Here is a 23,897-nt window from a genome sequence, read left to right as displayed (position 1 = left end):
ACGTACACCGTGAAGAAATATTTGATAAACTTACTGTACAACTGCCAAGCACCAAACAGCAGACAAACTAGGTCAGACAGTACGGAATTTTAGAATGTGACCAAACCAAGTTTTGCTAGTTCAATAACAGACAATTGAATTTTTCAAACGGTTACTTTATATTCTTCAGCAATTTGCTGAAAGGACGAGTCGTCCATCTGTTCTTGGTTTGATGTCATTCAACATGCATTGTTTGTAAAAAAAATAATAAAATGTATATAATTGTGTGTTAATCAAGAGGTGGCTTCAGATCTTGTGGTTAGGGTTTTTTGAAATGTACAGAGAGAAAACAAACTACAAACCAATGTGAATATAGGCAGACAACCAGGTAATGTCACCCTTTGGTTAATACCACCAGTTTCAACTGAGTTGTGGAGCTCCTCTTCATTTGTCATTGGGGTTAATGATATTCATAAGGAGTTTTGTTTTCATCCGGTTAATTTGAGATGTGCCACATTCTGAACGGTGACACAGAAGAGCAATTTCTCCCTGTTAACCCCTCCTCACCCTCTCTGCTGCCACAGACTGGGAAGCTCGCATCGACAGCCACGGCAGAGTTTTCTATGTGGACCACGTCAACCGCACAACAACCTGGCAGAGGCCGAGCAACAGCGGCAAGTGTAACCATGGCATCCCTCGCTCAGGGTCCACCCAGCAGATGGAGCAACTCAACAGGAGGTCAGACTCAGAGGAGAGACAGAGAGAGAGTGAGAGAGAAAGAGAGAGCGGGAGAAAGAGAGTGAGAGAGAGGCTGCATTCGGAAAGTCAAAATAATCTCCTTTCCTAATCAGTTACTCCCAGAAAAAAAGATTTAATTGAAAATGAAAATAAAACACACATGACTGAAATGTTGAAATGATATAATAATGTGAGGAACATATGTGGAGAAAACCTTATATAAGTGGATAAAAAAAGTATTTGGGTCCGATGATGATATTGTGAACTTTAAATTCAATCAGCTTGTTGTTCACTGGACAGATGTGACTGAGAAGAAATCAGACGAGCGTGTGATGATTTACATCAGTTCCAGATTGTGTCAGGAGAATTAAACAGCTGTTCTGTGGGAGTGCTACACTTTAAATGTTGTTGCCACAAAGAATTGTGGGACGGCATTTTCTCCTTTCCTTTCATAAAGGATGGTTTCCTGTGCTAAAGGAGATAAGTTAGGAAGCATTGAAGCTCCTTTCTTTATCATTTAGAGAATTTGAATTAGGATTGATTCTAATAACTGAACCTGGAAGTTTCCTTTTATGACAGCATAGCAGTTTATCATGTTGCAAAGAGAAGCAAATGGATTTAGAGTAATAACAAGAACATGTCATGAAATAACAGGATAAAATGACCATTCATCATCATAAAACTCAATCTGACAACAAAATAAAAATATGTTAGGCTATTTTATATCTTAAAGTGATTGTTGTTTTATAGCCTGATTAAGAAGAAGTCATCTAGGCAACAATAAGCTGCTGAAAAATTACACATTTTCTTTGATATTATTATTTTATATAAAAAACACCCATAAATGCTAAAATATGTTTTTCCTTTTAAAATGCAAAACTTGTGAATTTTGAATGTTTACTTTCAGTGTTATGTATAGAAAAATGTACACTGCACACTGTAACAAGAAAACCTACCTTAACAGAAAATACCAAAATGCCTTATTGATATATTGTTCAGTGTTGATCTGTAGATGAAGGAGGAAGTGTTGTCAGAGGGAAGAGAAAAATACAGGTCCTGTGGTGGGGTTAGGCTGACATCTTGTGACTGGAGATGGAACTACAACTATATTATGCAACATACTGTATGTGGAAAAAAGTGCAAAGCAAGGCAAAAAAAAAAGATATATTAAATGGTCATTTGAGTACAAGTGGTACTGAACGGGTATTAAAATAGTGAAATGTGAAAGGTGCAGATAAAGTTTTAGAACCTCCTAAACCAAACACATGCACGTGTTTCATTCCTGCAGGTACCAGAACATCCAGAGGACGATGGCCACAGAGGAGGAGGGAGGCAGTCAGAGGTTGGAGAGGAGCAGCAGCACAGAGACTGATTCTGACTCTGCTCAGACAGGTACACCACCGATCCTCCTCACATGTTAAAGTCCCGTCGTCTGTACGCAACATACCAACTGCACTGAGGGATCATTTGTGGGACTGTTGATTTGTTTTGAGTATATACAGATAATTAATCATAAATCAATTAAAAAATGAAATATTGCTATTGTCTGTCTGCAGGCCCCGCCTCCCCTGTCAATCACCAGAAGATCAGCCATCTCATCCAATCACCTGCTGTCAAGTTCATCACACACCCGGAATTCTTCACTATGTTGCATAGTAACTATGTGAGTAGTAAACACACACACACAACCATTCTTGTACTTCTATCTTAGTGAGGACACTCATCCTAAGCCTCACCTTAAAGCAGCTCTTAAGCCTTAAATATTCCAAAATGGTTTGTCACTGAAGTGCAATGAATCCTGGGATAGGTCGGCCAGGGAAGTATCCGCCCCCATGGAGCCTTTTTTTCCTGGAGATGGAATGACGCATTTGTCGGCCACTTTGGAGACAGCCTAGTCCACACAATGATCTGCACACAACATATACAAGACAAAGCTAGATAAGTCTCTGCATACTAAAATGCTGCAATGTTAGCAGCATGTAGCATGTGTCTCTTGGTTGCTCTGAAATAAAATACTGTTTAATATTGTGCCAAACAAAAGTGTAACGAACAAAAGTTGCGTAGTCAGTGTGACATTGAGGAAACCTTCTTGGGTAGATACTCGCACCATCTTTCCAAGTAAATCTCACAAAGTAAACCTGTTTTCCAGGCAGCCTACAGGATGTTCACCAGCAGCAGCTGCGTAAAGCACATGATCCTGAAGGTGCGCCGCGATGCCAGGAACTTTGAGCGGTACCAACACAACCGGGACCTGGTGGTTTTCCTCAACAAGTTCGCAGACATGCAGATGGAGCTGCCGAGGGGCTGGGAGATCAAGACCGACCCCCAGGGCAAGGTATCACATTGCACACAGTGTAGAAGACGTTTGAATTGATCCGCAGGAGGGGATGGGAGGTTGATGCCTGATCGTCAGCAGCGCGTCACACTGGGTGAAGCTAACGAAGCGAAACAGATCAAGGACAGAACACTTGACTGATACTTGTGTTCAGCTGTTTCTCTGTGATGCTTTAAGCTGCATAACCACCAGAGAAGGTCAGTTACTACACAGTCCACAGTCTATCATGTGCAGCCGAAATTACAGACCACAATGTGAATCCAGCAACATGCACTCTCCAATGGAATGTACTGGTGATGGTCCTTATATTAGAGGATAATATTGTAGTTTTTGGGTCATCCTTTTGTCCTTTAGTCATAATAATTTGCATATGGAGAGGTAATTTGAAAATCTATATTTTCCTTCACCTACTGTAATTAAATCATTCCAATCCATATGTTTCCCCCGGCTCCTCAGTCTTTCTTCGTGGACCACAACAGTCGAGCAACGACCTTCATAGACCCTCGGATCCCTCTGCAGAACGGCCGGCTGCCGGGCCACCTCGCCCACAGGCAGCACCTACAGAGACTACGCAGCTACAGCGCAGGGGAGGTACGTACACGTCAACTTCATACAGTCTGCCTATGTCCTGTCTTGTGTTAAAGAGCAGCACTGTTCAAGTAGTTGGAGATGCAGCTTGAAATTCTGTTGGAAAAAAATGTTTGCTGGTGAACATTTTACTGCACCTCTGTGATTGGGATGCTTTAAAAATATCTTCGGGTTGCTGCTGTTCTAGGTTGGTTGTCGTGCCGTCATTCCAAAAAAAAAAAAGAAGAAAAGTCTTAAACCATCAATGTGTTCGCCTTTCTCTCGATAATTTCTTTCCCAACTTCCCCAACCTGTCCGTGACTCTCAGCTCCACTCTGGATTTTCCGAGTCTCCAATCAAAGCTTGCTCAATGTGGCTCTTCACCTTTTCATCTTAATATTCCTAGGAAATATTAATAATGTTCTTCAAACCCTGGCATCCAGGGAAGATTTATTTGCAGGACTAAAGTGTAGCCAGCTGGCCGATTGTTGCAGGTGTAAGGACTTGTAGTGGAGCCAGAGAACCACCAGTGCTAATCTGCTCCATTGTTCATAAAGTTAGTTAGTTAGGGGAGCAGTTATGTTAAGTGTGGCGCCAATGATTCAGGATTTATGGTTCGCAAAAAACACACCTGAACTCAAAAATGACGTTTAATGAAATTATCAAACGGTTTAACTCCACAATTTAGTACAACACACTTTTCACTTGTTTTCAGTAATGGTTTTCTGTATAATGTAGCAGGTGTTTAGAAACCAATCTAGAAAGGTCCTTTACAGATAGCATTGCTAATCTGCTCACAGCTCATGAGGAAACTAAAGAAGAAATTACACACTTAATTTTAGATCCAACGAGGCTGTCATTTTCTATGATGTCCATCACAACTGTCCATTAATCCACTTAGAAATCGTATACATCGACTTGAACAGGTAGATGTTGACACCTGCCCAGCTCTGGGCCAACCGCACCTCCACTGGTGTCCACTGGCTGTTGGGTCATCAGCTAACCAGATGTTCATAGATCTTATCCCTGAATATCTCCTTGTGCCGGGGAAGTTAACGGGGGGCCTCTCTTAATTGCTTAATGTAAATAAATTCTTGAATCTTGACACTCAGAGCAGCTAAACTTTCTCAGGAGCTGCTCGCTCCTCAAATCTTGCCCGGCCTTCTTAGCCATAGCCAAATGCTGGCCTTCTCTGCCTCTTCGGAGAACTCCCTAGTGGCTCTGTGTAGCTCCTTGCCCTGTAGTCTAAGGTCTCAGAGCGGGTGTAATGTTGAGCTACCAACAAAGCCTCTTGTACCGATCTCCACCGGACAGAGTTTTCTGTTCCATCCACCTTCCCTGCACTCTGGTCTGCATATTTTACCCTCTTCATTTATGGGCTACCTCCAACCCCTCCTCTTATGGCACTGTCAGCTCCACCAGGACCAGTTCACCCCATGTAAAAGAGATGCTCCTTATAACTGACTTGAGAATCATAATGTTTTTTTATGTATATCACAAAATCTATGGCAACATGAAACTTTCTGTTCACATCCCCAAACATCACTGTGGGTGAAGCGGGGAGGTGGTGTGCTCTGTGACTCTATTTGACCACCTTCTGTTTCCTGTTCCTGTTTGTCCTCAGGCCTCCGATGTGTCCAGGAGTCGGGTGGCTTCTCTGATGGCCCGGCCAGGAAACAGCCTGGTAGCCGCCATAAGAAGCCAGCATCACACTGACCCACAACTGACCCCTCCAAGTAGGCACTGTCATAACACGCCATTATTAATCTGGATCATTGTAACTATTCTTTCTGAGGACTTTTTTATATTCAGGCTGTGTTGACGTCTCTGTCTCTCTCTCACTTCTCAGCTTACAATGACAAGATCGTCGCATTCCTCCGACAGCCGAACATTTTTGACATGTTGCAGGATCGACAGCCCAGCCTGAGCAGAAACCACGCACTGAGGTGAGAACTGACTCAGAAATAATGACGTGTTGGATTTATATTCACTGTCCATATCTATGTAGTGAGAATTCCTCCACCACAACACTTTCCCCAAAGAGAAACACATGTATCTAAAGAGAATGTGATTCTTCCAGTCCACTTTTAGAGAACCAATTATTTCCTCTGTGTTTGCTCAGGCTGTGTTCATTGCTGTGCAGTGAATAAAAAGTGCATTATTACTGCTGCTCCTCTGTCATTCAGTCATCATATTGTGGCCAAAACAATTGACAAGATTACCACAATATCCATAGAAGGTTTTAACAATAATGATACAAATTTCCATTCAGTTAATCAATTTTGTTAGGTTTATTTCATTTTAGATATTTTTAATTATGCTAAATATACTTCAAATTGTTTTTAATAATATGATATAATCATAAACTAGGGTTATGAAGATAGATGATGATCTCTGTGAATAAAGGTGGTCTGTACTGTAATGTACTAAATTATCATTGTTATTCACAGTAGCATTGAATTAGATTTCATTGAGTTTTTCAGTCTAAGTCTGCATAACCAACACTTGAGGCAAAAACAGGTTCACATCACAACACAGACACACAAAGACACACACTCACACATACACCTCTGACTGCCCTGCTTGTGTGGAGGTGTCCTGCTGATGCAGATATGGAGAGGAGGAGGTCAGAACACATCAGTTTCTGAGTCTGTCTGTGTTTCCTTTCTCGTGATTGTAAATAAAACTTTCAGAGAGAGACAGAGAGCTGCAGCCATAGTGTCTAGGTTAGAAATAATGTAAAAAAATCGGTTATTTACACAGTAGTAGTAGAAGGTGTATTATTAACATAAAATCTGTAATTCATATTTATATATTACAATTATAATTATCGTTTACTGGTATATTGTGACACCCCTAGTATGCACCTAATGAAATGAATGCAGCTTTGCTTGCAACAAACTACATGGCTTCTCCAACTGTTTAAGACTTTGTATAATTTTAAAAACCTGTAGTTTGTTTCATTTTGTCAAGATAAAGGAAATAATGATGAGGCTAAATTTTTGGAGACAATAGTCTGACCGATTGTCGCCATTCAGACAAGTCATGTGGTGCAAACATGGCATAAGACCTCATAAGATACTCTTTGTCTAGTCAACCCTCAAGGTGCTTTTAAGGCCTTTTCAGAGCTGTACTTAGTGTGCTGTGGTCTAAATCATTTGAGGAGTTTGTTTTTTTCCATTTTTCTGAGTTGGTTTCTTTTCAAACAGAAAAAAATCAAGCCAACAGAAATGCATCGCTTCACTCATGAATGCACTGTTCACACATTCAGACCTGAAGGTTTCCCCAGAACAACTACACTTTTGTCTGTTCGTCACTGGAGCAAATTTCCTGCCTGGTTTTTCCTGCCAGTCAACGATCCAACCACAGAGCCTCTCTAACCTTTGGCCAGTGCTGCCCACAAAATGAATATAAACACATCGGTCGCTGAGTTTCATTTCTGAAGTGTACTTCAGGGATCTTTCTAAAATACCTTTGCAAATGAAATGTGCCAGGCTTGAAGGGTTATGCTGCATTGATGTCATGGAAGAATAATGGTCAGTATGATTTGACAGTTCACACCGACAGTGGAGGCATGACTGTGCTCTCTAATCTACTGGAAATAAAGACTGAGGATGATTAAACCTTCATTAATTCAATTTAAATTGACTTCCATGAGTATGGTTACATCAAAAAGTCAGCGAGCGTGGGTCGCAGTACCTCAAATGTTTAGCGGTATGAACAAGAGATTGAATTGGACTCTTGTTTTGTCGATTGTTCAGGGAGAAGATCCACTACATTCGGACAGAGGGGACCCAGGGGGTGGAGAAGCTGTCATGTGATGCCGACCTGGTCATTCTGTTGAGGTAAAGAACCTCATCGACTTCAACTTAAACCAGTATCAACCTAACATCTTGTTTCTTCACAGTATTATCTTCACGAATGACTGAAATAACACCTTCAACGTACACTCGGACTCTATGTGCTGTCTGATCTGCTGTTCTGTCTGTTGTTTGTGCAGTTTATGTGAAGAGGACATCATGTCCTATGTTCCACCTCACCCCATCCACCCCGGCTTCAGCTTCTCTCCTCGCTGTTCTCCCGTCTCCTCACCACAGAACTCTCCCGGTAGGTGGACAGTTACAGATGTCTTAAGTTCACAGGTGTCAAGCACATACTCACTATTGACTGGTGTGATTGTAAAACAGGCTGTAGATTGTATTGCACTTGGTATTATAAATGTCTTTAAAAGGCCTAATATGAGTTAGTGAACTTCCAGAAGAGAGTACAGCACAAATGTGTTTTCACTGTCACCACAGCTTTCTTTGTTGAGAAATATATTTTGGTTTCATACTATACATGCAGAAAATATAATAGATTTACTTCATAGAGCAGTTTGAATCAGTTTAAATCAGTGGATAGCTGAAAGGACGTGAAGACACATCCTTCACCTACTGTGACGCTGATACACTCTTGAGGCCTGTTGACAGTGCGAGATGCTTTCTACTCTAGTTTACTATTTGAGTTCACACACACAGAAACCCCACAATAACAATCACTGCTGTTTGACCGAGCGTGCTGTGCTGCGTTAGAGTCCAATTATGTTATCATAATGAGCTCCACTATTGGGCCACAAGTGTGTGTTTGTGTGTGTGTGTGCGTGTATCTGTGTGTTTGTGTATATTCCATTGATGGAAGGTTCTATAAAGGGAAATTGGGTCACAGCAGGGAATCCTGGCTCGTAATTTTGTGCGTCATTCGTTAGTTGTATATTGCCTCTGTTGAAACATGACCTGGAAACAGAGTAAGAAGTGTTGAGCTGAACTGCTCCATTTCAATCAGTCTCACTGGGAGAAAGATCCATCATCGGGTCAGTCCATTTCGTATTGACTTTTGAAATATGAAAGGCAATGTAAAGATCCGGACCAGGCTTAAAACCTTAAACCCGTCACCATGACTACATGATCAGCCGTTTCAGACCTTGGTCTACCATGACACTCCTTGGATTATTTGCTCCGCAATTTATATTAGATTGATGCTACTCTGACTTGAAATAGGAAGAATGGCACCACTTTCATTCCCACTCGAATGCCTGTTCCTTCACTATGGAACTTTGGTGAAGGGGTACAATCTCCAGTGAGAGTTGCCTGATCAGCTGTGGCCTAAATGACCAGAATCAGACCCATGAGTTCATGAGTAATCTCGAAGTGTAGATCAGTTAAAATGACTAAGAAGTCTGTAATGCTTTGTCTATTATCATGAATGTGTACAATGGGTGTTCCACAAGGCTCCCATTAGGTCCCCTTTTATTTGATCTATATATTAATGATCTTCCTGATAATATCAGTTGTGTTTCAATGCAGTGGGACTACACAGTCAGAGCTGCTGTCAACAGAATCATAGGCTTTGTTTTGTCTCTACATGAATACCATTTAATCCCTCTGACCATGTGTGGCTGCTGAGGGTGCTGTTGTGCAGTAGAAGTTATATAGTGTTGCTTTAATAAAAAATGAAGACAATGCTTTCCTTGTGCAAAACAAATTGATCGAGTCTTGATCTGAGGGTCTGTCTTCTATGTTAGAGTGAGATAATCCAGGGTTTCAACAGGTGTCTATGTGATTTGTGTATTTCTGTTCACACTGATCTACAGTAATTATTCTAACAGAAAATGATTCAACACAGTTGATCTGTTCAGCTTTTAAACTGGCTGATGTCCACTGAGTGTCAGGACATACTCTGCTGCAGGTGCTGTACACTGAGAAAAGCCAGCTTGTATGTATGGCATCATTAGAAACAATTTTATGTTAAAGTTAATTTTAAGTTAATTTTAATATATTTACAATGGTCAAAATCGAATGTTTTTGTATGTATATTCAGCTCTTTACATCTATATTCATTAAATATTCAGCACATGGAGGCTTTATCATTTCAACCTCCAATATTTTACATTAGAAATATTATAATAAGTCAAGTAATATTAAAATATTAGTTGTATAAATTAATGAAATAATTTCAATCTGTGTGTGTGTATGTGTGTGTGCAGGCTTACAGAGGGCCAGGGCTCCAGCTCCGTACCGCAGAGACTTTGAAGCCAAACTGAGAAACTTCTACAGGAAATTAGAAGCAAAGGGCTACGGCCAAGGGCCGGGCAAAATTAAGTAAGACTGGTTGTAAATTACACAGATGAAAGAAGTTATTACACCATCAAAATAAAGCTGAATAACTGACAGCGATAATACTGCTTTATCAAGTACTCCCATTAAACTATAACACTTACAGCAGATGTCATGACCTGGTTAATGGGATTAGAAAAACTACATTATCCTCTGACAGCGATTTTATTAGTACTCTAATCTGCTCCCAAATGTATGATGATAATCCTCATCCACATTCTGTACATCTATAAAACCCTTTGATATATTTTTTACAATATTTTATACATCTATCACATGAGTTATTTGTCAGAGTTATTTGTCAGTTGGTCGTTGGTGCCATAGTTACAGTGCCACAACATGTAGGTGTGTGGTCAGATGTTTTGATGTGGTTGTATAGAGGGAACTTGTAACCCTTAATGTTTTTAAAGTACATGTAGTTCTAGTGTGATGTGTGGCCTGTTGGGGTTGTTGCAGGTTGCTGATCAGGAGAGAACACCTACTGGAAGGAACCTTTAACCAGGTGATGGCGTACTCCCGCAAAGAGCTGCAGCGGAACAAACTCTACGTCGCCTTCCTGGGGGAGGAGGGGTGAGACACGCACACATACACATGACCAGTGATGCAACGTCTAAATGTATTGTGCTGTTGTGAGTTACGTGGTCACAAGTCCACATTTTTGTGATGTTGCGAGCATTATAGACATTTTCAGACATGCACTCCGGAGAAAGTCTGGAGTCTGTCACACAGATATTTGTGTTCTCACATGCAGCCCCTCCGGAGAATGTCCAGAAGTACTCTGAAGTTCAGTGTATGCTGAAAGCAGCTTTGGAGACTCCACTGTGTCAGAGAAGCATAAATAAATAGACACAAATCAGACAGAGGCACTACTCACTCACAAAACTTGATACACAAACTAATACACAAAGGAAGAAATCCGTTTATCCGATGGTTTCTATTTAATGCAGGACAACAAGGAGCCAAACTATAGAGAACAGATAAACTCACACATGCACAAGCTACGCAACAAATGAAAGATTAAACACTACCTGTTAGGCCACACTGATCACTAGTATGTTTAACTACACAACATACATATCTGCTGACTCTAAGAAATGTTAACACATTTACAACAATAAGGAATGAAGGAGATTAGAGAGAAGAATGAAAGGCATGTTTACAAGGTATTGCCCCATGACTGCAGTTAAGCTGTGTGTAAGGATCAGGAGTAGAAGAGTTAATGTCGGGCAAATCATTTCTCAGCTTGGGATTGGCCTATTTCCAATGTTGATGCTGTTCCAAACTACTTTATTTCGTCCATATTCACTTGAACAAGGGTTATTTTGCACATTTCACTTTTAGAATCAGATTCAGCTTTGTTTACCAACCAGAGAACGTCCATATTAGTCCATCAAGCTTCTATTGTAATTGATTGGCCGGTCATACAATGTTTCTGTGGTTGGTCTTTTAATAGATTAGGCAGGAGATCATTATTTAAACTAAGAAAATATTCTTGAATATTAATTACTATAGTTTGCTCCTTCATCAGTGAGTGAGTTTTAGTGAAAAAGGCTTTGAGAATTATTGCTTTGAGAAATATGAAATGTCAGAGCATAAACCATCGTAAAGAAATCACCAACTGCTGCTGTGGATATTGTGTATTCAGTTTTTTTTAATCAAAATTATACTCTTGGTGGGGTGTAAAACATTATGAAACATAATGGCATAAAGGCTATATTGTCAGTTTCGTGTCCAAATGTTCTATGAACTAAATATATAAAAATGCCTCCTCCTGTCTTCCCACCTCTTCAGGTTAGATTACAGCGGTCCATCCAGAGAGTTCTTCTTCCTCTTGTCTCAGGAGTTGTTTAATCCGTATTACGGACTGTTTGAATACTCAGCCAACGACACTTATACTGTTCAGATCAGCCCCATGTCGGCGTTTGTCGAGAACCATCTGGAATGGTGAGCAGCCAAGTACACACACACACACACACACACACACACACACACACAGTTATCTATGACCAGTGTTCTATGAAACAATACAATAACTGACCAGTGTTCTAATAAGGAAACATGTGACTGAAATGTTTTTCATCTGTGGTGATAAAGGTATATTGTTTTAATGTTTGATGGTTAAGTTATGGTTTTACTATTAATGAAATGTGCAATGATTCCAATGGATGATGCAACTGTTCTTCTTTACCTGTGAGAGAGAAATGTTTGGAAGTGTGATGGATTATTACCCTCATGTCACATATTACTGATTGCATGCACATTTCTGTGTGTGTGTGTGTGTGTGTGTGTGTGTGTGTGTGTGTGTGTGTGTGTGTGTGTGTGTGTGTGTTTGTCCAGGTTCCGTTTCAGCGGTCGTATCCTGGGCCTGGCTTTGATTCATCAGTACCTGCTGGATGCTTTCTTCACCAGACCTTTCTACAAGGCCCTGCTCAGACTGTTAGTAACACTCACACAACCGCACGCACGCACGCACGCACGCACACACACACACACACACACACACACACACACACACACACACACACACACACACACACACACACACACACACACAGACAATAAATACATTACTTGGTAATAGATTACACTGAAATATAGGAGTGAGACAAATGATTGAACATCTACAGGTTCCTTTTCTGGATCAAGTTTGTGTGAACTTGACCACTATGGTGACACAATTTATTTGTGTTCGCTCCAGTTGCAATCTAAAGCTTTTTGAATTTACAACAGCCTCTGACTCTCATGTCAGTAATGGCTGAGGCTCATGGTTAATGAGGTATTTAGATAATGACCATGTCAATGCTAGAAAAAATAACAAATTAATGAAAAAAGTTAAAATAATTAAAACTGATGAACCTATTAGATCATGGACCTATTGTGTTTTTACATTATTCAGAAAAAAACAGTTTTTCTGTGTTTGGGAATATTAACAATATCTTACAAGATTTCAACATAAATTCACAGTGGTGGAAATACTTCTCCCGCTTCACAACTCTATTAAGATTAGTGTCATTTGTGTCATCTGCTACAGTCTGAAGTGTCTCATCTTAAAAACAGTTCTGTGTAAAATGGCACTGATTTAAAACATTTAAACAATTTGCATAATTTCATTCAGCTAGATTGAACTTCTCCCCAGATTGCACAATCTATTATGGATCTTGCCCATTATTTATTTCAGAGTTATTTTTAACATGCTCCAGCAAACAGCTTGGTAGATGAGCACGCTGTGCCAGTGTGTACAAAGTAGTTTTGTGCGTCACATGTGTGTGTGTGTCCTACAGGCCGACAGACTTGTCTGATCTGGAGTATCTGGACGAGGAGTTCCACCAGTCTCTGCAATGGATGAAAGACAACGACATCACCGACATCCTGGACCTCACCTTCACCGTCAACGAGGAAGTCTTTGGCCAGGTCAGCTTCTGTGTGTTTGTGTGTGTGTGCACGCGCTTGACACAACATCAGCTCAAACCCTGCCTCATGTGCATATGATCTGTTCTGCATGTAGCTCTCTCGTTTCTTCATGATGCTCATAGTGCTGTTTTACATGTATTTATCCTGAGTAGCAAATATATATATTTCACTATACCACTATGATAACTCACTCGTCAACTCAACCCCTGCTGTGTTGCTAGGTAACGGAACGGGAGTTGAAGTCAGGCGGCTCCAACCTGCAGGTGACGGAGAAGAACAAGAAGGATTACATAGAGCGAATGGCCAAGTGGAGAGTGGAGAGAGGGGTGGTGCAGCAGACTGAGGCCATGGTCAGAGGCTTCTATGAGGTAAACAACTCTCAGATGTCGAGAACGGCATGAAATGAGTTTACAAACACTGAAAGACAAAGATTAGTTTGGAAACTATGTTCTCTCATTTATTAAAACAGCAATAAGATCCAAGGCCAACTGGTGCCAGCTCGAGGAATCAGTTTTTGAAACAAATTCCAACAAAATAAGCCCTGCTGTGTAATATTTTTAGTTCATTTAGAACTGTCCTATGACTATATCACTTTAACACGTGCACATGAATGCAACCACACACTGAAACGTGTACCTGTCCACCTCCCAGGTGGTTGACTCCAGGCTGGTGTCCGTATTTGATGCACGGGAGCTGGAGCTGGTTATTGCCGGGACAGTTGAGATCGACCTCGGTGATTGGAGAAGCAACACAGAGTACAGAGGAGGTGTGTATGTGTGTGTGTGTGACAACAGAAAAAATTCTTTCAATTTCTGTAGTGTCACAAAATACTTTTTTATGCCAATTTCTTTCCTCATTTGGATGGCGCTCTGCATTTTTCCACACAACATGGATGTAGTCAGGAAGTTTGCGTGAAAGTAACACAAGCAAACATGCAGGAGAGTGAGTGTGATTCTGAACAATAGGTCGACTTTGACCAGCAAAGACAAAACAGGACCTTGTAGATATAGTTAAGTTATGAAAAAGTCTGACCAGAAAACCACACTTTTACCACCTACAGAAGACTCATCTCAAACATTACAGAGAGAGACACGATAGGACAGTCGAGAGCTAAAAGCAAACCCCGGACTCAGACGTCACATGAAGTTTTTGCTTGTGACAAGTGGTAAAGAATCTCAAAAACAAAAGGAAAAGTCACAGCTTAACATCTGCAAAGACAGGAGTTTGGTCCCAAGGTTTGATTATCACATGACAATATGAATTGTCATCAGTATATAAAATCACACAGACTTATCAAACACCCTTTACTCCTGGTATTAATATTCAAATCCGTATGCATCACTTCGATCAGGTGCAAGGTTCCTGAAAGGCCTGACTGCATCTGAAGCTGGATTTGAGTCTCAGCCAGTTGTTGATGTAGTGTGTTTGGTAAATGGTCTGTATTTATATAGAGCTTTTCTCCTCTGGATGACCACTCAAAGTGTTTTCCATTACAGTTTGTGCCATTTACCCATTCACACACACATTCATACTGTATCTATGTGCAGCACTTTCTCTAACACACATCAATCAGACACTGCCCAAGGACACTTGGATGAGTGTGGAGTCAGCAAGTAGCCATTTAGCTTAGCTTCACTGTACAGATGTGTTACCCATGTGAATCTTCTCATCTTACTCTCAACAAGACCCACAATGTCCTAAAACGTCAAACTATATTATGAAGTCAGCTCTCCTGTAAAGATAAAGTAGTGAAGTGTCCCAGTCTCTAGTATATTCTGAACCAACCTCTGTAAAACTGGTCAACAACAGCAGCTTAGTTTGAATTAAGTTTGTGAAATGTCTGGATTGAGTTTTTCAAAAACTAGAGTAATTGGATGCAACTGTAGTGAGGAGAGCAAATGTTAGAAGTTGCATTTAATTGCAAATTACTTGTTTTTATCATGTAGCAACTTGTCGGGGGAAAAGTCAATGTTAACTTCCTGACTCCCCCTAACCAGGTTACCATGATGGTCACATCGTGATGCGCTGGTTCTGGGCCGCCGTGGAGCGCTTCAACAATGAGCAGCGCCTGCGCCTGCTGCAGTTCGTCACGGGGACGTCCAGCGTGCCCTATGAAGGCTTTGCCGCCCTGCGGGGGTCCAACGGCCTGCGACGCTTCTGCATCGAGAAGTGGGGCAAAGTCACATCACTACCCAGGTATCTAAATTTGGTTCCTACAAAGAAGGGCTGCACGATATTAGGAAAACATGCGATATGCGATAATGTTGTTAAATGGTGCGATGAGGATATGACTTGCGATAAATACACTTTAAATTTTAAAAATAAAATGCTGAGGTATACGGTGTTAAAGTACTAGAATTTTGCCGGAGGCGGCTCGCAATTCTTTATGCACGAAAAAAACTGGACAGGCCCGTCACTGATCTGAATATCTTTAATTTATTATCAAGGTCAGTAGGGCTACATCTGATTGGCAAAATATATTGACATGTGGAGCGTAAATGAATGGCACATGGAACACCATTCATCGCAGTTCAAGCAGTCTTTTGCCGTACGTATATGATATATTTTGCAGCCCTACTTCAAAGCCATGTTTACACTCTTTGCCTGATGTCCTTATTTTGTACATCAACCAGGTGCTACAAGCGAGGTGGACGGTTCACTCACTGCACAGCATCCGTTTATAAGGGGCCACATGTCGTGGAAATGTTTTGTGTGTGTAATGAGGAAACATCTTCCTGTTTCGTAAAGGTTTAACCTATTGATATCCAAAGCTGCTGAACTCAGTAGATCCTCAGGACATGGAGGACAGAAGCAAACATGGAAAAAATAAGAAGAAAACAAATATCTGTGGATAAATAAATTGGTGCCTACATGTAGAAGACACCGACAAAGATGTCAGGAGAGCCTGATGGGTGATAAGAGCCGACGCTGGTGTTGATTTTTTGTAAACGAAAACATACGATCTCTATGTTACATCCTGCCTCCACATGCTGCACCACCCCTCACCTTAGCATTCTGGAGATTCTGTGTTGTTGTGAACGCATCTGAGCTGAGAATCTCCTGCTGCGCTGCATGTGTGAAAGACAACCTCAGCAGGAAGTCTGGACCCAATTCTCTGGACACCCTCTGGAGGTCATGTCTAAAAACGGCTCTATATTACTTATTGTCAATATTAACAAAGAATCCAACAATAAACTGACAGATTATTATCTAAAATGCATTAAAGGACATCAATGAGCTACACTGTTTGGACTTTTGTCCCCAAAGGTCCTGTGCTGTGTTTTTTTGACACTTTGGACCACAACTTGTTCCCTTGACTCAAACATTCAGGGAAACTGATGAAATAATAAGACTGCACTAGCACTTTTGTGTTTGGTATACAGTACTGCATTACTGGCGCTTGGAGCTTTATATAAATGCTCTGGCATTGCCCATATCAGTACACAAACAATGCACCGACTCAGCAGAGTCTGTGTTTCTTTTTGTTTTTTTTTCCCCTCCTCTGCAGTGTAAGTGGATGTGATATTGTTCGAGGCGTGTTCCTCTGACCTTACTGCAGGGCATTCATTAGGTAAACAGCAGTTAAAATGTGAGAGCGCTCAGCAGAAAGAGAGAGCTGGGCTCACGTTTCACTGCAGAGAAGTGCCACAGTCTGAACGTGTGGCGAGCGGACTGGCATGTTAATGACATTTCTAACACACACCACAGATGCAACACTGAAAAGATCTAAAAGAACACTAATATCTCAGGATGAAAAAGAGGACCCAGACACGAAGACTTTGAATTTGGAAAGACGAGATTCAAGAGTTTTTGGTGATGTGGGCAAATGTGGTGTAAACAAAGACATATGATCTCCGCAGAGGAATTAATACATCATGTCCTGTCTCCTGCATTCTGCACCACCCCTCACAATAACACTCCAGAGATTTATGTGTTGTTATGAAAGCATCTGAGTGGAGAATCTCCTGCTGGGTTCTTAATATGTGGAAGACAAAGACAAAAAAAGTCAAATAAATTATTACATCATCTTTTTCTTTCACATTAAAAAAGGAATTAATGAGAAAACCTAATACAGTCTTTGCTTTGCTTGGTGTAGTGTGACCAGTACCTTATGCTGGTTAATATTATTGAGCCATGTTAGATTATATGTTTGCACCTGTACATTAAATGTTTGCACCTGTACATTGGATACATCAGATTTGAATAAGTTAAATTATGATTTGAGCTCCAGGTTTTCCCTTCAAAGCCATGACTCTGTACCCCTCTCTCTCTCTCTTTCTCTCTCTCTCTCTCTTTCTTAGGGCTCATACCTGTTTTAACCGCCTGGACCTGCCTCCATACCCTTCATACACCATGCTGTATGAGAAACTGCTAATCGCTGTGGAGGAAACCAGCACATTTGGCCTGGAGTGACACAGACAGAAAATGAAGAATCAACACTGCATCCGTCCGGGTACCACACCTGGCTGGGCCATAATGCGAAGGAAAAAGCTCTGGCTCTGGTGGGCTCATGTGGTACAGATACCTGGATTGTACTGAACAAAGAGGTTTTGCTCATGTGGATGTGTGTATGTCACTGTTACGGTACCATGTGGTGAAATCTTTCACTTAGCTATGCGGATGTTTATGACGGCACCCAGCACTTAGTACACTGCAGAAGGACTAGAGTTATTTTTATATTTATCATTAAGACCGGATAATATGAATCACTGATATGGCGGTACATGTATACACAAAGAAAGGGTATACAAGATGGATTCAAGATCATTTATAGTTGCATGCCCCAAAATGCATAATCCATCCAATGATACAAATATTTATATATAGATCATAACAAAAGCAAATAAAGACAAATGTGTACAAAGTAAGAAAAAACAGTGACATACCTGGTTTGAAATTTTAAAAATATTTAAGTAATAAATCAATAAGTAATAAAAGATAGAAAATGCTTATACAGAAAAATACAAAGAAACAAATGAATAGAATCAGAAAGAAAAATAAAAGGTATGAAGACAAGAGAAGCTTAAATAGAAGCATGTTAGACATCAAATGAGGGTTGGAGAAGTAAAATGACACTTTTACTTGAAAAATGTTGTGTGCTGAGGAAAATTTTTGTTTTGCAAGATTTGCATCCTGTGAATCCTTCAAATGTTGACGTCGAAATTTGTAAATCTTCTTTGTGAATTCAAACTTGAATGCTATTGATGCGTGCAAAGTCCTGCACACAAATTCTCAGGTGGTTTGCTGCTCGAATATAATTCTGATAATAGTAAATTATTTACTCATCCAGCCAGATAATCTATTAATGTTGTTTTAAAAAAGTAGTCCAGAGTATAATGCAGAAGTCTAGCAGCAAAAGGAACAATCATCTTTGGTTTTGAATCTGGAGAGCCAGCAAGGATCTGCACTGTGGCAGGTCAATAGGATCTCAGACTGGGACCCTAAGAAATGCGGGATCAAAGAAATGCAATGTAGCAAGGCCTCAGGTAGAGCTTGACAAACAAATCTATAATTAGAACTAGTGTAAAGATGCTTAAATTATATAGACCTCGTCTGTTTGCTTCATTCTAAGAAGTAGTCACCGCACATTAACTTTAGCAGAAGGCATTTGGAAAACAAACACAAATTATTCAGACCACTAGAAGGCTAGTGTAACTCTTTCCCTATCCACAAGAATGCAAGGGTCCACTGTGCAGACATCCGTGTACCCCCCCCCAATTTGTTAGCGTTGACTTTTCCATGCTGGTTTTTGGGCCAATACGCTGCAAGGGCACCAATTGCTCATGCACCTATCCAAGCAGATTCCCAATGGACCAGAAATAAGTATAACAACTACGCATCTGTGATGTTTCAGAAAATAAATACAGCCCAAAACAGAACTATAGGATTTGGATAAAATTACCAAAATAATTAGCTTGGAAGGACCACTGGACCACAGAAGGGATACTTCAATGTAGGAAACAGTTAACTCATCAATGCACATTAAGTTATTATCCTCTCAGTTAACCATGGCAATTCAATGTCAATCATTTGAAAGTCAGTGGTTTTCTTCAGCAAACAACTCAGTATGGAGCGGTGACACTGGAGAAGTGCTGAAAGAAAGAAACAGGAATGGTCTGGCACACTGGAATTAGGAAAAGAGTAATAGAGGAATACTTCATACTACAAACATCCTTCAGTTAGAAATTGCGATACAGAGCACTAACAGCTAATCCAGCTAATGGGTGTGTCACACCCCCTTAAATGGGTGGGTCTTATGGGTAGTTGCAGGCTCCTACTACAATACTTTGTCCAGTTCTGATACTCAAGAAGTATTGGTAGGGGCCAGATAGGCCTAGATCTGGACATCTTCCCATTCTCTGTGTCCCAGGGGCACACATATTTCGGTATCTTTGGACAGGAATAGAAAGAACTTCCAACAGTCTCTCCAAGCCGTCTGGCTCTGCAAGGCTATTAACAGCAGAGACAATGATGTCATGTCTCCTCTTTCAAAGTAGCCATCAATTCCAAGACAAGGGCTTCTGGGATTTCCTCTGTGGAGTGTGGTCACGTTGACCCAGCAAACAGGTAGTTCATGAGTCCTTGACTAAAAATAATGCACATGTCTACTCCAACCGGATGAAGGGGACTTTTTATGAATCCTGTTGGCCAGAACGGTGCTTCATCTGTCAGCATCTCTGGTCCTGCTGTTTGAATGGGAGCTTCTTGTCCTCTTATTCAGGTCTTCCACTGATGAACCTCTCTGTCTGTGTACCATGGTGTTGCTCTGTGCACCGAGCAGGTACTCCAACATCTGAACCTTTACTGTCTCAAACAAGGGGACTAGTGCAAAGCAGCATGTGGGTCTTCAAGGGCTTCATCGGATCGGGATCCTTAACTGATAAAGCTGTTCTGCTATAAACGTCTCATGTGGACAGGGGCCCTTGGATGAACCAGTGTAATATATGCAATAGTTAATAGACTGCAACATAAGTCTGTTTCACAGTCTGCCATATTCTTTAGGACAGTGACTGACTGCAGTGTTCCCTCCACATTCCTGACCCTCTGTCTACATCTCTTGTCCAGTAATGAAACTGTGCCTCAGTTACTTACTGCCTCATATGTGGCCTGTGATTTTCAGACTTGATACTTCATATCAGACAAGTCCTGAGTTCAGAATTTGCATTGGTTCCTTTTGAAAACTGTTAGCATGTTCCCCTGGTGTTCACATGGCTTTCCTGTCACGCTCGAAACACAACTCTGGTTTGTCAGAAACTCTGACACCCGATTTACACGAATCATCTCCATCCGTCTTCATGCACAGATATTAAATATCTAATATCCAAAAAAAGCTAAGAAAAAATCAACCAGACGCATAACAGCTGGATTGAAATCGGACACATTTTAGCCAGATGTGTAAAAGGTGTAAAAGCTTTAATCTCTCAAAGCCACATACGTTACAGTTTGTCATTGCAACCATTGAATGAGCTGTATAAACTTAAAGGGAAGATCCACTGATTTGAAAACTGACACTGAAGTGTTCTCAGGTGTTGCGTGGTACCACTGCATATGTGAAAACAGTTGTACAAAGCCTTTTCTAATCTCCGGAGTGAGCTGTGTGAAGTCTGATAAATGTCTTCAAGTTGTGTCTCTTGTGTCAGTGTCAGCTGGGTCTGAAGATGACAAGTTGGAAAATGAAAACAATCTGCGCGTGGGAAGTTCAAAAGAAGTGAGTTTACCACTCCCGTGTAGCCCACTCCTCATCTCTGAGGCTTCAGGCTACGTTAGCCTCTATTAGCAAAACAGACTGTTGCAATGAGGAAGAAAGTGGGAAATAAAAAAGACTGATTATATTCATTTGTAGTCCATTAATGCGAGTCGTCCCTGTGTTCTTTAGCTTAAGTTACTTTGGTGCCAAACTCTAACCACACCTTAACCACCCCTATTTGCCATGAGGACAGTCTTTACCAACCTTAAACACAATGTATTTGCGATGCATTTGCAGGATATTGTATAAAGCGAGAATGCTTTTAATTGTTGCCATCGGATGGAGAAAATGAACATTATCTTGGATTTTAGAGAAACATCCGGCAGAGACGGTGTTTTCTGGCAAAGGGGTTAAGTTATGAGTCAAGTGTAAATGGGGCCTAAATTAAGTGATTGGCCACCTGCTGCCCTGTTGTCAACCCATTGCAAGCTGTTAAAGATTCAGCCACCCACCTCCTAATCCTCCATAGAGATTCCAGGCTTTTTTGTTCCCCACATGACGTTATACTATTTCATTTATTATATTGTTAACAGTTGAATTCACAAGATCAATCGAACGATGCTTGATGCGATGCTTGTTGTGTTTTATTCGCTCAATCACTGAGAATAATCAAAATGGGGTAATCGGGGCGCTACAAAAGCAACAGAAATGCAGGATACCATGTTTAATTGTTGCAGTGGGACAGACCACAGTATATGTGAAGAGTAGACATTGTGAGTTTAGGAATAGATTTGATCAGAGTCCGATATAACTGTACTGGCAGTGAGAACATTTGCAACACTGTGGCGAGGCCTTATCCACACATCTCTCCGACCTACAGGACAAGGCTGTGATTATGTTGCATTCCCAGTGTTTTTTTCTACAAATCTTTTGTACTGTTATTTATACTGTATTGTAATTATAAGTGAAGGAAAGCCCTGAAGCTTTCCTTGAATGTTTTGTTTGTTTGCTTTTTTTTTTTTATTTCTTTTTTTTTAAAGAAGCATCAGTCCAACAGTTTGCCTTCACTTTCGAAGCCTTTGTGTTTTAATATGTGTCTTTTTAATCATCTATTAAACTAGCTGGTCATCTGTCGCTACATTAAGCGCTGCATTAAGCTACGTTTCCATTCAGTTCACAGTGTCTCGGTTTTTCTAATTACCACTGTCACTGGTGGCATCATCACATTCATTATTAAGGTTCTGTCAATGCCTTCACTGATTTTTCTTCCATGTCATAGCTTATATATATATATATAGATATATACATATATAGATAGATCATTTTACTGTACCATGAATTTCAAAGCCAAGTGTATTCAGTAAGTAATCTGCTTCGAGCAATTTTGACAACAAATGAAATGCATCAAAATAAGAGATTTTTGTATGTAATTTGATGTAAAATGTAAAGACAGTGTACATAAGTCTTGCTCTTATTAGGTTTATATGTTGAATACATGCATTGTAGATCTTGAACACTGGTATTTGTTCTGGAACAAGGAAAAACACTCCCATAACACGGATGCATTAGTGCACCAAGTCAAGCTATTAGAGAAATATTTAATTAAGCTTTTGGACAAGTAATAAATCATGGGGCGTCTACAGAGGGGTGAAGTGGTGGCAAATTGTAGCAGCAGTTTGGTATTTGTGTCTGTTGAAGTTATTTATTTGTTCATTTTTATTTTACAAAAGGGAATTTTAGCAAAGGGAATATGTGAATGACTCGATGGATGGTGGCAAATTTACTGGGAAGTGACACTGAAGCATGCATATTTTTGTGTGTGTGTATGTGTGTGTGTGTGTGTGTGTCCGTGTGTGTGTCTGAGAGCGAGAGAGAAAGAGAGAGTGTATTACACATTCTGTATGTACATAATGTTGAATAGTACAGCTCTGTCTGAGAACAGGTTGCTAAATACTCAGGCTGTGCTAATGCTCCACCATACCATACAACTGTTTATGAAGCTCAATAAAAAGGTCACTTTGTTACCTTGCTGCCATTGTGTGTATGTATTGTACAGACTCAAACTCTGTGTGACCGTCAAATAAAATCTCAAGGTTCTTTCTTGACCTTGGAAACAGACAAAACGTTCTCATCACAAGGTTATTGTGAAGGCTACCACAGGTTCTCCTTCGTGTTTGGAAGGGGAGGGTGAGGTGAGGGGTATTCAGCTGCAACATGCAACTTCACCACTAGATGTCACTAAATTCTACACACTGAACTTTAACTGATAGGAATAATGTTGCAATAAACTTATATATGCTATTTTCCTTCAAGAATATGTAGCCTAAAGCTGCCATTTGTATTATAACCACATTCATTTGTATGCCTCTGTGCCGGCGACAGCCAGGGGCCAGAGGCATTATGTTTCCGGGTTGCCGTCTGTCTACCATCCGCCGGTCCCATTCTTGTGAACACTATATCACAAGAATGTCTTGAGGGAATTTCTTCAAATTTGTTACAAATATTCACTTGGACCCAAGGGTGATCCGATTGGATTTTGGTGGTCAAAGGTCATAAGGTCAAGCTCACTGTGACATTGACACCTTCAGGAAAGGGCTTGCCAACTCACTACAGATCTGTAAATCACTGCTTTTTTTTTTTACAGGAAAGCATTTCTAACATGCGACTTGTAATTATTTTCATTACAACACTTAGTCTTATAGAGTTCAAGTGTGATGTTCCTGATCCCCCATCTATCTCCCCTTTCTACTCCTTCTTTGCCACCCACCGCCTCTCTTCCCCATTTTTCTCCACTCACCCAACCGGTCGAGGCAGTAGAAAAACCAACAGCAAATTAAGAAAATAACTTCATCAATTTGATGACACGTGCGCTGCAAAAAGTCACAACACATGCAGGTTGCGTGTTTCTGTATTTGCATGTGTTGTGCCTTTTTGCAGCATGTGTCATTAAAGTTCTTTTCCTAATATGCAACATGTTTTTTTCTATTTGCATGTGTTTTCTTAATTTGTAGTGTGATGAGCTCTCTCG

The 23,897-nt window shown here is 40.6% G+C and overlaps 1 protein-coding gene and 1 long non-coding RNA gene across 7 annotated transcripts in view; one reads left to right on the top strand and one right to left on the bottom strand.

Annotated features, from left to right (window-relative positions):
- Positions 1-18,894, top strand: part of LOC117753980 (E3 ubiquitin-protein ligase HECW1) — a 62,919-nt gene extending 44,025 nt beyond the window's left edge. For all 6 annotated transcript variants that reach the window (XM_034572577.1, XM_034572578.1, XM_034572580.1 and 3 more), the window contains 18 exons: positions 564-717; positions 2,006-2,109; positions 2,274-2,380; positions 2,867-3,052; positions 3,509-3,643; positions 5,244-5,355; positions 5,469-5,565; positions 7,381-7,464; positions 7,620-7,726; positions 9,642-9,756; positions 10,228-10,341; positions 11,563-11,715; positions 12,109-12,207; positions 13,053-13,182; positions 13,404-13,550; positions 13,834-13,948; positions 15,180-15,378; positions 17,484-18,894. In XM_034572577.1, coding sequence (XP_034428468.1) covers positions 564-717; positions 2,006-2,109; positions 2,274-2,380; positions 2,867-3,052; positions 3,509-3,643; positions 5,244-5,355; positions 5,469-5,565; positions 7,381-7,464; positions 7,620-7,726; positions 9,642-9,756; positions 10,228-10,341; positions 11,563-11,715; positions 12,109-12,207; positions 13,053-13,182; positions 13,404-13,550; positions 13,834-13,948; positions 15,180-15,378; positions 17,484-17,595 — 2,270 coding nt within the window. In that variant the 3' untranslated portion in view covers positions 17,596-18,894. The remainder of the gene's footprint in view (positions 1-563; positions 718-2,005; positions 2,110-2,273; positions 2,381-2,866; positions 3,053-3,508; positions 3,644-5,243; positions 5,356-5,468; positions 5,566-7,380; positions 7,465-7,619; positions 7,727-9,641; positions 9,757-10,227; positions 10,342-11,562; positions 11,716-12,108; positions 12,208-13,052; positions 13,183-13,403; positions 13,551-13,833; positions 13,949-15,179; positions 15,379-17,483) is intronic.
- A 3,684-nt stretch (positions 18,895-22,578) lies between these two features.
- Positions 22,579-23,147, bottom strand: LOC117753989. Its single transcript, XR_004612340.1, has 2 exons — positions 23,096-23,147; positions 22,579-22,969 (listed from the first exon to the last, which is right to left on the bottom strand). It is a non-coding gene; the product is annotated as an uncharacterized LOC117753989 (long non-coding RNA).
- Between the last annotated feature and the right edge of the window lie 750 nt (positions 23,148-23,897).

This window comes from Hippoglossus hippoglossus, chromosome 20 (assembly GCF_009819705.1).
Source record: "Hippoglossus hippoglossus isolate fHipHip1 chromosome 20, fHipHip1.pri, whole genome shotgun sequence".
NCBI classification, from domain to species: domain Eukaryota; kingdom Metazoa; phylum Chordata; class Actinopteri; order Pleuronectiformes; family Pleuronectidae; genus Hippoglossus; species Hippoglossus hippoglossus.
This window is presented reverse-complemented; position numbering and strand designations above follow the sequence as displayed.